At 47.4% G+C, this 17,259-nt stretch overlaps 1 protein-coding gene across 1 annotated transcript; it reads left to right on the top strand.

Annotated features, from left to right (window-relative positions):
* The first annotated feature begins 9,472 nt into the window (after nt 1-9,472).
* Nucleotides 9,473-16,608, top strand: LOC138096169 (putative killer cell immunoglobulin-like receptor like protein KIR3DP1). The gene is made up of 9 exons (XM_068992250.1): nt 9,473-9,506; nt 9,647-9,682; nt 10,833-11,111; nt 12,020-12,319; nt 13,391-13,690; nt 14,662-14,712; nt 15,448-15,570; nt 16,289-16,341; nt 16,453-16,608. Exons 1-9 carry the CDS (start codon nt 9,473-9,475, stop codon nt 16,606-16,608), a joined length of 1,332 nt encoding a protein of 443 aa, XP_068848351.1.
* Nucleotides 16,609-17,259: the final 651 nt, after the last annotated feature.

Here is a 17,259-nt window from a genome sequence, read left to right as displayed (position 1 = left end):
GTAAAATTAAAATAAAAGGATTATGGTACATTTTTCTAGTGCCTGCCATTTTTTCCAGCTCTCTTCCTCTTCCTGACCATAGTCCCCAGGCAGGTTCTACAGGTGGGCGGGGCCGCGTGTCTGTTCTGGCCAATAGGCTTCCGGTAGAGTGATATGCGTCACTTCCTGGCTGGCATCTTAAAGAGCTAGTGCATGCTTCTTAATGCTCTTTCCCAGCCAGGTACACTGAGCGTGCTTTGGTTCCAGGGGTAGAAACAGGACAACAAGATCGCCCTGTCTGGATCTGCGCTGGCCGATAAAGTAGTTACCCAGCCACACAGTACAGACAATGACTCTACACGTATATGAAGTAAAGCATTCAGTTCTTCAGTCACATCCACCACATTTCTTTTTATTTTTAAAATTTATTTATTTTAATTGGAGGCTAATTACTTTACAATGTTGTATTGGTTTTGCCATACATCAACATGAATCTGCCACAGGTATACACGTGGTCCCCATCCTGAACCCCTCTCTCTACCCCCCTCCCCATACCATCCCTCTGGGTCGTCCCAGTGCACAGCCCCAAGCATCCAGTATCATGCATCAGACCAGGAGGATGGGATGATTTGGGAGAATGGCATTGAAACATGTATAATATCATGTATGAAGCGAATCACCCACCACGTCTCAAGTGCTCAGTAGCATCATGTGGCCAGGTGCCATGGTGCTGGACAGAGCCGATGTTTAAAAAGTCCCCTCACCACAGAGAATTCTACTGGACAGTCCACTCCAGATCACTGAGGGCTGCAGAGAGAACACGTGCCCCAGGGAGGCTTTGCATGTGCTAAGTTAATCCATAGATATTTGGGCTTATTGTTTATTTTTCCTTGTTTTCACTGAAAAAAGCACTTGAGAATCTTTTAAATTAATAACTAGTGGCACAGTGTGGTTTGGCTCAACCAAGCGGAGGGCTGAATAGGATAACACCATGAGGCCCCCGGTGTGAACTGAGCTGGCAAGTGGGGTGCAGATCAAGCTCCACGGAGCCTTAGTGGCTCATTGACCTCTCTGTGTGTGATCTTCCTCCCGGCTTAGAACTAAACCGCCCAAGAACTGTTTTACTAAGAGAAATGTCAGGATCGCTAGAAATGAAGACGTGCTGGGGCTTCATTTCTTGTTGCTACTGTGAGTGAGCATATACCACACTGCTGTGCAATAAATATATCTGAAAGTGTAATCATTTCATAATATATGTAAGTCAAGTCAATTATAACTCATTGAAACTGGATAGATAGATGATACATGTCCTTAGTCGTGTCTGACTCTTTGTGACCCTTTGGACCGTAGTCTGCCAGGATCTTCTATCCATGGGATTCTCCAGGCAAGAATATTGGAGTGGTTTGCATTCCATTCTCCATGATGATACATAGATAGATAGATCGATCGATCAATAGATTTCAGTGGTGGCAATACCACTTCCTGAGGCGGTTGATGACATTAGCAGGCTACTTCCTCTCTTATTTCACTTCGTGGAAGTATACCATATGTATTAATATATGCATCTGTCCTTGATCAGGAGCTCTGACGAGGACCATTCTTGTCTGACCCTGAGTCTCCGTTGGTTGAAGAGGAGAGCAACGTGCAGCATCACAGGATGCCTTGAAGAGACAGAAATGACTCACATGCTTCCCCTCAAGGGGACAGAGACACAATCTGCTTTTTACAGACACTGGCCTGTCACTGGGAGAAGTAAAGCCTGCCCTCTGGGCCCAAGAGGAAGAGTTGTGCTTTCTTGTGGGAGCAGAGTGTACTTTGCAAAACTCCCCAGCCCTCCTCACTCCTCCACCCCTCGGTTCGCCAGGTCTCTGAGGGCATCACTGGTGCCTCCACCCAACCAAGGTGGGGAGTGAAGGTCATACTCAACTCCTCGACTCTTAACATCTTGTATTCAATCACACAGTAAAAGAATTCAGCCTCCAGGGTCCCACTGACCCCTGCCGTCCTCTCCACCCCCATAGTCCAGCCCACAGCCACACCCGGGTCCCAGCCATAACCTCCCTGGGTTCTGAGGTGCAGAGACACACTTCATCTCCAGTTCACCCTCCACATTTCATCTTTCTAACTTCCATTTCAGAATCTGCTTTCTGCCCCGAATCCTTCCATGGTGCCCACCATCTTCAGGGCCAACTCCAAACTCTTCTCTCTGAATTCAATCCTGTTCATGGTCCTCCAGAGGCAAACCCCCAACCTCAGCTCTCACCTCTTCTTCCCTCCAAATGATAATGGTACAGTTACAACACACACAAACACACACACAGACACACAAACACACACACATAGACACACACACACACTAAGAAAATGGGCCATTTAACATTTGTGTGCTCTCTCATATCAGCTCTTTTGAGAACATTCAGACTCAAGTTCCTTTTCTACTCCCAATCAGAAGTAGACACAAAAGTAGACTGTATCATTTCTATCACTTGTTAATCGGTTTTTGCCTTATCAAAGGGGTAATTTTAATATGAAAAATCCACATAGCTCATTTAGAATGCTGGTTGACACACCCATATTGAGATATTGAAGATCAAGCATTATTTCTTTAAAAAAATATTTTTAAATTTATACTCTCCTTGTGGCTCAGCTGGTAAAGAATCTGCCTGCAGTGTGGGAGACCTGGGTTCAGTCCCTGGGTTGGGAAGATCCCTTGGAGAAGAGAAAGGGTACCCACTGCAGTATTCTGCCCTGGAGAATTCCATGGACTGTATAGTCCATTGGGTTGCAAAGAGTTGGACACGACCAAGCAATTTTCTCTCACTTCCCTTTTCTCTATAGCAGCTAATATAATATGACCTTCATAAATTTTTATCATAGTCTTTTGCTTATATATTCCATTTCTCTTAAAAATAAAATTGAACAGCCTTGCAGAGCAGATAGCAGCTGACATGACAACCACCAAGTCCCCCTGCTCCCCCTCAGAAAGTCCCTGTGTCCCCAAGGTTCTAAGGAATGTCCTTGTCTCTCTAGAATGTACTCGCTCCTACTGCATGGCTCTCTGCCTCTTCAAACAGCTATTCCCTCAATTACAGTGTACACGTTGTTGTTGTTGTTCAGTCACTAAATCATGTCTCGACCCCCTGGACTGTTAACCAGGCTTCTCTGTCCTTTACCATCTCCCAGAATTTGCTCAGACTCATGTCCATTGAGTCATTGATGCCATCCAACCATCTCATCCTGTCACCCTCTTCTCCTCTGCCTTCAATCTTTCCCAGCATCAGGGTCTTTTCCAATGTGTTGGCTCTTTGCATCATGTGGTCAAATTATTGGAGCTTCAGCTTCAGCATCAGTCCTTCCAGTGAATATTAAGATTGATTGGTTTGATCTCCTTACAGTCCAAGGAACTCTCAAGAATCTTCTCCAGCACCACAGTCTGAAAGCATCAGTTCTTCAGCACTCAGCCTTCTTTACGACCAAATCTCACATCTGTAGTTCTTCCCTGATCATTCAGTTGATAAAGAATCCTCCTGCAATTCAGGAGACCCCAGTTTGATTCCTGGGTAGGGAAGACCCCTGGAGAAGGGATAGGCTGCCCACTCCAGTATTCTGGCCTCGAGAATTCCATGGAGTGTATAGACCATGGGGTCACAAAGAGTCAGACATGACTGAGTAACTTTCACTTTGACTTTTTCTTTCCTCCCATCTGTACATGCTTACTGGAAAAACCATAGCTTTGATTATACAGACCTTTGTCGGCAAATGATGTTTCTGCTTTCTAATATGCTGTCTAGGTTTGTCATAACTTTTCTTCCAAGGATCAGGTGGCTTTTAATTTAATGGCTGCAGCCACTGTCGGCAGTGATTTTGGAAATCAGGAAAGGAAATTATGCCAGTTTCCACTTTTTCACTATTTTTTTTTTTTGCATGAAGTGCTGGGCTGAGACCCCATGATCTTCATTGTTTTGAATGTTGACAGTGTAGACATGAACCCCAGTTATTCTCATATTTCTTTTAAGAAAATGATTGAATATTAGCATTTGATGCCCGCATTCTGCACAATCTGAGTTCTTCAAGCACGTACAGAGGATGGGTTTACCTGGGTCATGGATGTATTTCTGCTGTGTGGCACCAATGCCTGGTACACAGTAGGTGGTCTGCAATAATCTATGAACTGACCAAAGATGAGAAGTAATTCCATTTCTGGAGGGGACTGGGAAAATAAAGTTTTGAGTCCTAGTTGGAGTCAGACTGTCAGGGGCTGACTAAGGGCGAGAACCTGGGTCCCACCATCTAGAGCAGGCAGTCACACCAGGCAGAAAGAGAAAGAGCTGAGCCCTCAGGTCTGGGCTGAGATGCTTCCTGAGCCCTGCCTGGAGACATCGGAGCCGGATCCACGGAGGGGCCGCCCCCTGCTGCGAGTCCACAGCCTCGGGAACCCCAAGGGGCAGCGCAGCCCCCCAGGGACCACATCCTGTTTGTCCTCTAGGGCCCCGTGGTCTCCTCGTCTGTACAGGGTGGGGGCGGGGGCGGCTGGGCGCTCAGAGCTACAAACATGCCGTCCATCCTCTCTGAGCTTCTCCTCCTTGGCCAGATGTGCAGGGCAGGGAGGGGACCGCAGGAGGACACAGGACTCCCACCCTGCCCCCAGTTCATGGGAACTTCAGGGATCAGGCAGCTGGAGGGGCCAGGGATCCTGATGGGGAGAGAATCAGCCCAAGCTTTCAGTGGCAAATCTCTCACTTGCAGGGCTGAGTCTGGGCCACAGGCCCCCGAACCCTGCAGGTGGGTTCTCCCAGGTGTCCTGGGACCCATATTTCACTTGAGTCCCAGGAACTTGGTGGGGGCAAGGTTGGGACACTGGGATTCTAGAATGATGCTGGTGAAACCTGGAAGGGTTCCTGAGCTGAGCTGGGGAGTGAGGGGTGGGGAGGTCCTGGGACTCAGCCTCTGACTTCCTTCCAGGGACCTTCCACAAACTCACCATCCGGGCTGAGACTCTTTTGGGCAGCTCAGGGTGCCCATGTGAATACACCGCATGCAGAGTTGGAATGTGAGAGTGAGCACACAGGCCATCAGGGAGTATGCTGCAGCTGGCTTGCACTATTTAGAGAAGGAAATGGCATTGCATTCCAGTATTCTTTCCTTTAAAATCCCGCAGACATTGGAACCTGCCAGCCTACAGTCCATAGGGTTGCCAAGAGTCAGACATGACTGAGTGACTTCATTTTCTTTCATTTTCTTCTAAAATTTATTTATTTTACTGGTTCCATTTTTAATTTCATCATATACATATTTTATTGAAGTGTAGTTGACTTATAATGTTTCAGTTGCACAGCAAGGTGATTTTCAGTTATACAAATATGCATACATTATTTTTCAGATTATTTTCCATTTTAGGTTATTACAAGATATTGACTATCATTCCCCATGCTATACAGTAAATCTTTGTTGCTTGTTGCATACCTTTTTTTCTTTAATGAGAAATCTAGCATTGTATTCATACTTCTCTTTTTAATTTATGGTATATTCCACGTCAGTGTTATGCTACACTGAGAGTGAAAGCATGATGCCAAAATCCCACTATGTCCAGGTTAAAAGTAAATGGAAAACAATGGCAATGTTAATTGTGGGAGGAAATATTGAATCGCATTATGTTACTGGTGGGCTTTCCTGGTGACTCAGATGATAAAGAATCTTCCTGCAATGCAGGAGACCTGAGTCGATCCCTCGGTTGGGAAGATCTCCTGGAGAAGGAAATGGCAACCCACCCCAGCATTCTTGCCTGGAGAACCCCCATGGACAGAGGAGCCTGGCGGGTCACAACCCATGGGATCACAAAGAGTCAGACATGACTGAGGGAGTAAACTATATCCAAGGCTCTGAACTTGGAAGGTATAGTACGTTCCCATTTGTAGAGAGATAAAAAGTGGCAGAACAGACACAACCTTTTGTCTTGTCAGGGGCTTAAAGGGACATTATGACCAAACCTGCATGGACAGCTCGAAGAACAAAGGATTCCATATTAAAAGATTCGACAGTGGAGGGGACGTAATTACAGCGATGGCTGATCCGTGCTGATGTGTGGCAGAAGCCATCTCAGTATTGTAATTGTCCTTTAATTAAAAATGAATAAATTAAGGGGAAAAAGCTTGCAAAAGGGCTTCCCTGGTGGTCCACTGGTTGGGAATCTGCCTGCCTATTTGGGGGACACAGGCCCTATCCTGGGACCGGGAAGATTCCACATGCCTCGGGGCAGTTAAGCCCGTGGGCCACAAGCCCATGTGCCTAGAGCGGGTGCTCCAAAAAAGAGAAGCCACAGCGATGAGAGACCCTGAACCACAGCAAAGAGCAGCCCCCTTCCCACAGCTAGAGAAAGCCTGTGCACAGCGACGAAGAGCCAGTACAGACATTAATTAGTTACTTAAAACACTGCAACAACCAGCCACACCTCCTCCTCTTTTAGTGTGTGTGTGTGTGTGTGTGTGTGTGTGTGAGTTCACACGTGGGTGTTTAATCTGTATTTTTCTCTCTTCTTGGAATTTTCTTCCCCATGGGGTAGGGTTATTTTACACTCTAAACACTGTTGGACCATCCCTCTCGCTCCCCAAAAAGCCCCTCTAACTCAGGTAAGATGATTTTTTGGGGCACAAGTTTGCCGTCTCATTGGTCTGCTGGCTTTCCAAATAAAGTCACTATTCCTTTCCTGAAGGCCTCATCACTCTGTCCCTTGACAAGCAACGTGAGGTTGGAATCAGAGCACATTCATGAGACTTTAGCCGAGGTGCCATTCATTTTAGACAAAATCCATAGACGTCATTCTCACAATTGATATCTGTGGCTTAAAAGAAGATACCCAGATGGCGAACAGGCATATGAAAAGATGCTCAGCATTGCTAATTAGTAGAGAAAGGCAAATCAACACTGCAAGGACATACCACCTCATACAGATCAGAATGGGCATCATTAGACACTTGATGAATAACAGATGCTGGAGAGGGTGTGGAGAAGAGGGAAACCCTCTTACACTATTGGGGGAGTGTAAGCTGGTGCAGCCACTGTGGAAAACAGTACGACAGTTCCTCAAAAAAAGTAAAAACAGAGTTTCCATAAGATCCAACAATTCCAGTCCTGAGCATACATCTGGAAAAAAACTATACCTTGAAAAGATTCATGCACCCCTTGTTTACAGCAGCAAAACTTACAATAGCCAAGACATGGGAACAGCCTAATTGCCCACTGAGAGATGAATGGATAAAGAAGATGTATATGCTTATACACACAGAGAATGGAACACCACTCAGACATTTAAAGAATGAAATCATGCCATGTGCAGCAGCATGGATGAACCTGGAGATTAACATATTAATGGAAGGAGACAGAAAGAGAAAGACAATTTTCATGTGATATCACCCGTATGTGGAATCTAAAAGGAACATATCAATGAAACAGGAACAGACTCATAGACATAGAGAACAGGCTTGTGGTTGCCAAGGAGGGAAGGACTGGGAGCTTGGGATTAGCAGACAAAATCTATTTATACATAGAATGGATAAAGAATGAGGTCCTACAGTATGGCACAGGGAAATTTATTCAGTATCTTGGCATAAGTCATAATGGAAAAGAATATACATGTCACGCTGAATCAATTTGCTGAACGGCAGAAATGAACTATACTTCAATATATTTTTTTAATTTTTAAAAATCTGTATGCGAGACAGCAAAAGAGATGTGTAGAATAGTTTTTGCACTCTGTGGGAGAGGGCGAGGGTGGGATGATTTGGGAAAATGCCACTGAAACATCATATATGAAACGAATCACCAGTCGAGGTTCGATGCTTCCATGCATGATACTGGATGCTTGGGGCTGGTGCACTGGGACGACCCAGGGGGATGGTACAGGGAGGGAGGAGGGATGGGTGTTCAGGATGGGGAACACGTGTATACCTGTGGCGGATTCATGTTGATGTATGGCAAAACCAATACAACATTGTAAAGTAATTAACCTCCAATTAAATAAAGTTATATTTTAAAAAATGTGTGGTTTAAATATCTGCAATGAAACATTACATGGCAGTAAAAATGCACAAACTGAAATGACAAGAATACAGATCAATTCCAAACATGATATTAAGGAAATAAAAGGACATTTTTAGAAGGGTGACTGTACTGTTACTCCATTACATACATAATGATCAAGAGGAGACCTGATTTATTGCTTAGGGAGCATCATTAATGTTAACAACCCCCACCCCAGCACAATGGTGTGGAATCACTGCCCTTACTGAGGTTCTTTCCTGTCTATGAACAACAGCTGAACAGGGTGTATGTCTGCCCTCGGCCTCCTGAAACAGCTAGGCCATTGTGTCCCAGTTTGGAGTTGATTGTTGTGGACATGCCCCTCATTCAAGCATTCTGGAGCTTAGAAGTCTCTACTTGACATATTTTGAGTATCTGAGTATCTAGGAAGCAAGGTGGTCTACTTGTTTAGGCAGAACAAATCCCCCTCCCAAAAAACACCACAGTCACCTTTACACACGTTATCTTTGTGTACATGTGTGGTCCTTGGATTGGGAAGGGAGGAAGAGAGAGAGACAGAGAGAGTGTTGTGTGTGCAAAGTTTCCACTCACAGTCACGAAATAATTTCAGATGAAGAAGAGTCAAAGAAAGACAAATATCACATAATATCGCTTACTTGTGACATCTAAGAAAATGAACTTATTTACAAAACAGACTCACAGAGAATGAACTTACGGTTACCAAGAGGGATACTGTCAGGGGGAGGTTATATTGTAAGTTTGGGATTGACGTATACACACGGCTATATTTTAATGCATGACCAACAAGGACCTACTGTATGAAACAGAGAATTCTACTTAATATTCTGCAACTACCTAAGTGGGAAAAGAATTTGAAAAGCAAGAGATGCATGTATATGTATTACTGAATCACTTTGCTGTACACCTGAAACTAACACAGTTAATTTCTTAATCACATATATTACAGTGCAGAATTTTTTCATATTTTCAAAGAGCCATAATACACATGTCTGGTCCTCTCATAAGAATGCAGAATCAAAGTCTCTATTAATGAGTCTTTAATTGGCAACCTGCACTGAGCCTGACATACGAGGTGGGAACATGTGGTTTGTCTTCTGTGAAGAGTTAAGGTGAATGAGATTTATCATGAGCTTGGGAAAAGCATCTTGCATGCTATACACTGAATCACAGTTACTACTTCTTAAAGGCAGCAAGATCTGTTCGAATCCTCTTACGTTGATAGCATTTAGAGAAACAAAAATTGATGCTCGGGTCATGAGGCAGGCTCAGTGAGGCGGCTCAGGTCAGACTTCCATCCCTGGCGTGAGGAGAGGCTGGCCATCTTCCCATGTGACGTGAACCAGGCTGACTGTACCAACAAAACTGACTGTCTTCCGCATCCTGTGACTCTGTCAGCTTTGCTCAGTTCTGCCTCCTGTCTCACAGAAGCAGAGCCATGTGCCCCACACTCCTCAGCCTCCTGAGTCTCGGTGAGTCTGAAAAGACAGTCAGAAAGGGTTATGGTGGAAGTCAGGGGGTCCTCGCACCACTGCCCAGCTTCCCTGGATGAGGGTGCAAGGAGCGTGGGGTCCCTCAGAACAAGCCATCTCTGACGGGGTTTTCCTCCTAGGATTCTGTGTGAGTCTGAGGATCCGGGCAGCTGTGGGTGAGTCCTCCCCATCCCTTATTTCTCTGTTGAGCAGAGCAGTTGGGGCTGATGCAGAGGACACTGGGGGCTGGGGTGAGCCCCCTGTCAGTACAGTGAGAGCCGTGTGCCCTGTGGATCCCAGGTCCTCCTATTGGCATTGATACTCATCTTCACTCTCCCCAGAGGTTAGCCCAGCTCTGGACTCTGGACCTGAAGGCACAGTGCGAAGTCTGGCAGCTGGGAGCTAGGCCCATTGAGTGCCATTTCAATCATGAGAGGGGAGCAAGAGCCTGCACTCCACAGACCCCTCTTGGACAAGGTGGCTCATGGCCTCTCCATCCAGCCTTTGACAGGATCTGCAGGAGTGCCCACTAGACCTGACCCCAGGGAAGGGTCTGGACATCAGGCAGGGCCTCCTGTACCTTGTCACAGATTTGATGTAGGTTAGCTAACAAAGGAGCAGGTTCAAGGTTTACTTCCTTCTTTGCAGGCAAGTGGGTTTTCACTGCTTATTTGTGTTAGTGGTAGTCACTCTGTCGAGTCCGACTCTCCGCGACCCCAGGACCATAGGTCACCAGGCTCCTCTATCCATGGGATTCTCCAGGCAGGAATGCAGGAGTGGGTTGCCATTTCCTTGACCAGGGGATCTTGCCAACTCAGAGCCTGAACCCTGCTCTCCTGCATTGCAGGAAGATTCTTTACCATTTGAGCTACAACAAATGCAACAGGGAAGTCCTTTCCCTTCTTGTCCAGGCATCAGTTTTTTTGGTGATGTTTTCTTTTGCCTGCATTGTGAAGCTTGCAGGATCTTAGTTCCCTGATCAGGGATTCAACTCAGGCCCTTGGCAGAGAAAGTGCTGAGTCCTAACAACTGGACCACCAGGAAATCCCCAATGATTTGTGTTTTGAGAGAAAGTTTCTGAACATTTTGTCAACCCAAGGAGTGAAGAATTATTTCCAGGAATCGTATTCTTAGAACCTCATGATGTCCTTCCTGCGTTGACTGTGTCTCTGTCTGTCCCCAAGCCCCAGGTGTCCCTGAGCATCAGGCTGATGCACTTTAGGGGAGGAGAGTTGGAAGAATTGAAGGGGAAGTGCCCACAAGGGCAGTGGGGAGAGGGGATCATTCCTATTTTTCTCTCAAAGCCTGTGTCTCCTTCTCTCCTAGGTGAATATGAGAAGCCCTCTTTGTCAGCCTGGCCAAGCCCTGTGGTTCCCTTAGGGCAGGCTGTGACTGTTCAGTGTCACTCCGGTCCTCCATTTGTGATATTCAGACTGTTCAAAAGAGATGGGGCCCGTTTGCGCAAGCTCCAGGAACAACCGTTCAACACCTTCACCCTTGGCCCGGTGACCAGAGAACATGCCGGGTCCTACACATGTTCTGGAGCCAACTTGTCTCGCTCTGTGCAGTCCAATGTCAGTGACCCCCTGCCGATTGTGGTCACAGGTAGGAGGGGTGCAGCCCAGCCTGGGACATCCGTGCCTGCAGGCAATCCTACCCTAGGTCCACGTGCCCGTGCAGCCAAGACATCCTCAGGACTCCCAGCCAGAACTGAAGCAAGGAAAGAGAGAAGTCTGAGAGTTTAAACTCAGGGTGTTAAATAGAGGGATGCGTTCCCCTGGTTCAGGAAGGAGGAGCCTCCCTAGGCATTAGTTAGACAGGATGCTGCCACTGCCTGCCACCTGGGAGGATGAGGGGGGATCCTATTCCAGCACCTGTCACCCAGTAGGGAGCTCTAATCCCATATGAAGGAGCTGGGGTCCCAGTTAAGACCAAATCAGCCCAGGAATGTCTCCAGAGGCGTGAAGTGGGGGTCAGAGGTGGGGAAATGTTCACTTTTTTCTCTACCTCCTTCCCAATCTCCTGCCAATCATCACCCACATTCTAGGAGACGAGTGTGAAGGGAGCCACCTGGTATGTATTCTACCAGAGAAGCAGACCCACCCCAGCCCCCACCATGCATAATAGGGATGGGATGAAGTTAAGAGCACTGCAACCCACTCCAGTATTCTCAACTGGAGAATTCCATGGACAGAGGAGCATGGTGGGCTACAGTCCATGGGGCCCCACAGAGTGAGACACAACTGAAGGGACTGAGTATGTATGCATGAAGCTGAGAGCAGATCCGACAGCTAAAGACCTTAGAATAAACACAGAGGAGGCTGGAGGTCTTGAGCAAAGAGAAACAGAAAAGCATGAGCCAGAGCCCGAGAACAAGGCTAAAGAAAATGTGAAAGAACACACAGGAAGGGTCTTTGCTGCTTCATGGGGAGGTTTTTCACACCTTCAGATGTCGGGGGGGGGGGTGCCAAGGTGGGGTGACTCACTGAAGCTCACACCCTCTTTGCTCCTAGGTGTGTCCACAAAACCCTCCATCTCAGCCCACCCAGGCCCCTTTGCGCGTGCGGGAGAGAATGTGACCCTCCGCTGTCACTCATCGATGCTGCTTGACAAATTCATCCTGCAGAAAAAAAGCAGCACAGGGCATTTCCAGAGACGTGGAGAGATGCTCACCAGTGGGCACACCCCAGCTGACTTTTTCATTGGCCCCATGACTTTGGCAAGTGCGGGCACGTACAGATGCTACGGCTCTCTCAGACACTCCCCCTATGAGTGGTTAGCCCCCAGCGACCCTGTGGACATTGTGATCACAGGTGAGTGTGGACAGACCACTCCCTTCTGCTCTCTGTGTCACAGAAGGCCTGGTGTCCAGTCCAGCATCAGTACTGGGAGAGAATGACAGGCACGCAGATACACTCACAAACTCGGGAGAGGGAGCAAACCAGAGAGAGAGGAGGTGTGAACACGGAAGGGAAAAGAGAACAGAGTCCCTGCCGTATGCTAAGGGGAAGACACAGCTGGTGACAGAGGGAAGGAGCAAGAACATGAAAGATTGACCCATGGAGAAAAATGTACCAGAGCAGGGATGCAGGCAGTTCCCGCTCAGGCAGCCACCGATGGCTGGTTAAGGGGTTGGTTTCCCACTTTCACGTCAGAGCTCCTTTCCTCAGTCAGCAGCACATGTGGTACCAGACAGCCTGCAGTCCAGCCCCTGGGTGATCAAGATGGAGGTCGACACCCTGACGTTGCTCAGCCTCTTGGTTTAATGCGTCCTTCTGCATAAAGTGGGGGCAGTTGTCCCTCCAACCCTCCCACTGAGGAGTCCCTTCCAGACCCTGGGGGTGGGCATGGCAGCCCTGAACATGCCCTCAAGAATGAGACAGTCAAAGATCAAAAGAGATTCTGGCAATTTCCACTCCATAATCTCTTCTTCTGGGTCAATGCCATGTTTTCTGATAGTCCCAGCAGTAGTTAGTAAGTTCCATTTATTTCAAGAGAACCACACATATTTGATTTTTTAAGTTTATTTTTATTTATGTTTGTTGAAGTCTACTTGATTTAAGATGTTGCTAATTCCTGTTGTAAAACAGAGTGATTCAGTTATTCATTATATATATAATGTCCTTTCTTTAAAAAAGGACATTAAATGACAATCCATTTTAAAAATTATTAATTTGTTCAAGAGGATTTTAAATGACACCCCATATTTAAAGTTATTTCTGAAGTTTTCCCTGTGCTGGGTATCCCTTCCTGTGGGGCTTTCTCTCCTGGTGGTGGGCGGCCTTCTCATTGCAGTGCCTCTCTTGTTGCACACTTCCGGCTTTAGTCCTATACTTAGGACTAGAGTTACTTTGTGCTCTGAGATCAAGGTCTCTTCCTTGCAGGTCGGTCCAGGAAACCCTCTCTCTCAGCCCAGGGGGGCCCTGTGGTGAGGTCAGGAGAGAACGTGACCTTGGTCTGCAGCTCTGAGAGCGCCTTTGACCAGTTCCATCTGCTCAGGGAGGGGGAGGACCTTGGGCACCCGTTCACTGGAGGGCAGAGCCCCCACGGAGAACTCCAGGCAGAGTTTCCTCTGGGTCCTGGGACCCCAGCCCACAGCGGGGTCTACAGGTGCTATGGCTCCTTCACTCGCTCTCCCTACTCGTGGTCAGACTCCAGCGACCCCCTGTTGCTGTCTGTCACAGGTGAGGAACCTCTTCCTGGCCCATGCTTTCTTGTTCCTGTTCAGTCGCTATGTTGTGTCTAACTCTCTGCCACCCTGTGGACTGCAGAACGACAGACTCCTCTGTCCTTCACTATCTCCTCCTCGTGGATCACAGCCTTGTAGTGGTGAAGGGGCCTTCGTACCTCAGAGATGCTATAAGCCAGTCGTGCAGGGCCTCCCAAGCCTGACAGGTCATAGTTAAGAGTCCTGACAAAACGTGGTCCCCTGGAGGAGGAAATGGCAACCTACTCCAGCATTCTTGCCTGGATAACCCATGAAGATTCCCATGCTTTACATTATAGTAAATGAGATTGCCCTGGGCAAATCGTCCATTTGGGTTTTTGCATAACATCTTACTGTATCATGAGCTCTATCTCAAGGGCTCCCTGTTGGTGTCAGGGGAACCATAGCATTTCTGGAGAGATGGATGCAATGAGAACGAGAGAGAAAGAGAGATGGTAGATGGCATCTCAGCCCTCTTCCACCTCCTGTATGGATGCTCCACACCAGAGTCCTGTCTATCCAGGCAAATACAGAAAAGGGTCAGGGTAGATCCAGGGGGAGGAGAGGCTGGGCTGAGTTCGGAAGATCAGAAATTGCCTTGGCTCCATGCTGTTAGTGTTTTCCCAGAAGCAGCTCTGACATACAGGTGATTTCCCAGTTAAGGAGCACAGACACTCATTCCCAGAGCAGAGAGGATGTCTCTAGCTTACAGCTGTCTTTCACCACCAGGCATATCCTCCCCACCTCCTTCCACCATCCCTTCTGCAGGTTGGAGGGTCTACTCAGTGCTTTCATGGGGAGGGACCAGAAGCTCTCCCCTCCCCATCAGTGCTCAGAGGGATGACAGAGTTGAGGACAGGCAGGAGGTCAACCTTCCAGAAAGAATAGTCCTCATTCAGTGGGTATGAGGAAGGTTACTGTCCACCCCTTCTGGCTTTTCTCCCCTAGGATCCACTACAAGTACTTGCCCGTCAACCATGGATCCACACACCTCAGAAGGTAAGCAAGACAGTCTCCTATCTCAGCAAATTTCTGAGAAGACAGAGGGCTCCTGTGTGAGTGTTGGCTCTGCCACCTCCCAGCTCTCTGACCTTGGGCTCCTCAATGTCCCTGTCATGTCAGCATTTGAGACCGTGGTCTGTCTAGAACCAGAGGGGGCATTGAGCTTCTCATGGTCTGTGACCGGGAATTTCTAAATTGAACAAAGTGGGTCAGAGTGACCTAACCCCATACTAAGGGAGATGCTCACCCTCCCTCCCCCAGGATCTTTGGGGAAGGATGGCGGGGCAGGTGGAAAATTTTAGGGAGCACCTTCAATCAGTGTTATTCCTCTGTTAGTGTTTTGTGAACTAAGCATTCCACAGGTCAGAAACAAGTGTCATATATTCTTGAGGATTCCATTCCTGGTCTATGTGGATGGAGGGGGAAATGTATTGTGGATTAAAGGGTCACATTCAACCAAAACCACCATGCCTTGTCATACGGGGCAGCAGAGAAAAGCTGCATCCGTGCCCGGGGGACCTTGGTTCAGACGTCTGCTGGTCTCGCATGGCCTCTTTACTTCATCCACTGCTAGCCTCTCTCCTGGATGCTTTGGCTTCTCCTGGGACGTGGAGACCATAACCGATCAGGTTGATAGATATTGACAGTTTGATGCAAGGACACAATAAATCCAGTGTGTAGGGGCACAGCGAGTGCAGCGAATACCCAGACCTTCCTTTTGCTTGTTGGCAGAAACACAGCTTCCTCAAGAACACTCCAGCACATGGTACATTGTCCTTGGGCTTGTGATAGCCTTCACCTCTACCAGCACCATCCTCTCTGCTCTTGTCTGTCGCTGGTGTTCCACCCCAAATCGTAAGTCTGAAGAGGCGAGCTCAGCATCATCTGACCCACGGGGAGGTGGGCTCATATCAAACAATGGCATTTTCACTTCCTGTTGGTTAAAAACTGATTTCCGTTGTTGTAATCCCTGATCAAACATCTTCCAGAGACCTATGGAACCCTATTCTTTTTATGAAAATATGTATTGATTTATTCTTGGCCTCATCTAGTCTTGGCTGCAGCATGGGGAATCCCCATTGTGGAGCTGGGGTGCAGTTCAAGGCTGCAGAGCTCGTGGGCTCAATAGTTGCAGCATTGAGGATAGTTTCTTCAAGGCATGTGGGATCTCAGTTCTCCCACCAGGGATAGAACCGACGCTCCCTGAACTGGAAGGTTGACTCTTAATCCCTGGGCCACTAGGGACATTCCAAGCCCTGTTCTTCCCTTCAACTGCAGCCATCCATTTTCCTGTTCTACATGATCCTGGGACACTGCTGATATGTAGAAGAGCTTGGTCCTCAACAGAAGACGTAGGATGGGTCCGTGGGTTTGCACAGGTTCCTGAGACAGTCCATGAATGGCTGTACTTGTATATGGAATGTTTTGTTTTGTTTCATTTAGTGGAAAAGACAGGCTCAGCAACCTGGGGCACACACCTGCCTTTTTCTAACTTTGATGTAACTATCAAAGTTATGGAGCTCTGCAATAACTGTATCCACCCTGAAGAGCCTTGACTCTCTTCCATTCACAGATGCTGCCATCATGGAAGGAGAGCCCATGGAAGACAGAACAGTGAACGGCAAAGTGAGTCCTCCCAGCCCAAACCTTTGCCATAGTCTGAGCCCCTCCAATGCCCAGTGGCCCAGTCTTCGAAGATCATGTCTCAGTCCATGATTCTCACCTCTCTCCTCTCAGGACTCTGCAGCAGAAGACGTGATATATGCTCACTTGGACCTCGGGACCCTCTCCAAGAGACGGTCCAGTCCGGCTTCCCTGAGGCCCATGCACCCCTCTGACGAGCCCATCATCTATGAGGAATTCAACATAAACCAAGACCATGCTGAGCCCTGACCTGTCCCCATCCTTTGAGCACACAGAGTGTTACAAATCAAGGACCTAGATCTCTTGTTAAAGGGGTTCCTCGTGGACACTCCTTCTTCTCCAAAGCAGCCCAGCAGCCCTGAGGTGAGGAGTGGAGTCCAAGAATTATAGTATCATCTTCAAAAATCCCACTGCCTTTTAATAATCTCCTGGCTATTCCAGGACTCTATTGTAACTATGTCACTGTTTGGGGAGATGCTAGAATCAATCGCTCATACTAGGTAGCTTCTCATGATCACCCTACTTTTTCCTAAAATTCTAATAAAGCATAAAAAACTTGCCAGTTGATTCTTCAAATTATTCAGTTTAAATTAAAACAAAACCAATAAAAGAAAACCCTTCTTCAGTAACATTTTACAAGGGTAAACTGATTTGCAGGCCGAAACAGACTTGTAGACTTAGAGAACAAACTTAGAGTTACCAGAGGGGAGGAGTGGTGGGACAGATAGAGGGGAGTTTGGGATTGATGTGTGAACACTGCTATGTTTAAAATAAAATGCTTTCCATGAAAAAATAATAATGCTAGTTGTCAAAATAAAAAGATGAAGTATACTCCGTTTGAGATAGCCAGTGTGGTGCCACTAACCATATGAGGCTGAATACATGCATGCTAAATCAACT

This window comes from Capricornis sumatraensis, chromosome 20 (assembly GCF_032405125.1).
Source record: "Capricornis sumatraensis isolate serow.1 chromosome 20, serow.2, whole genome shotgun sequence".
Classification (NCBI taxonomy): domain Eukaryota; kingdom Metazoa; phylum Chordata; class Mammalia; order Artiodactyla; family Bovidae; genus Capricornis; species Capricornis sumatraensis.
This window is presented reverse-complemented; position numbering and strand designations above follow the sequence as displayed.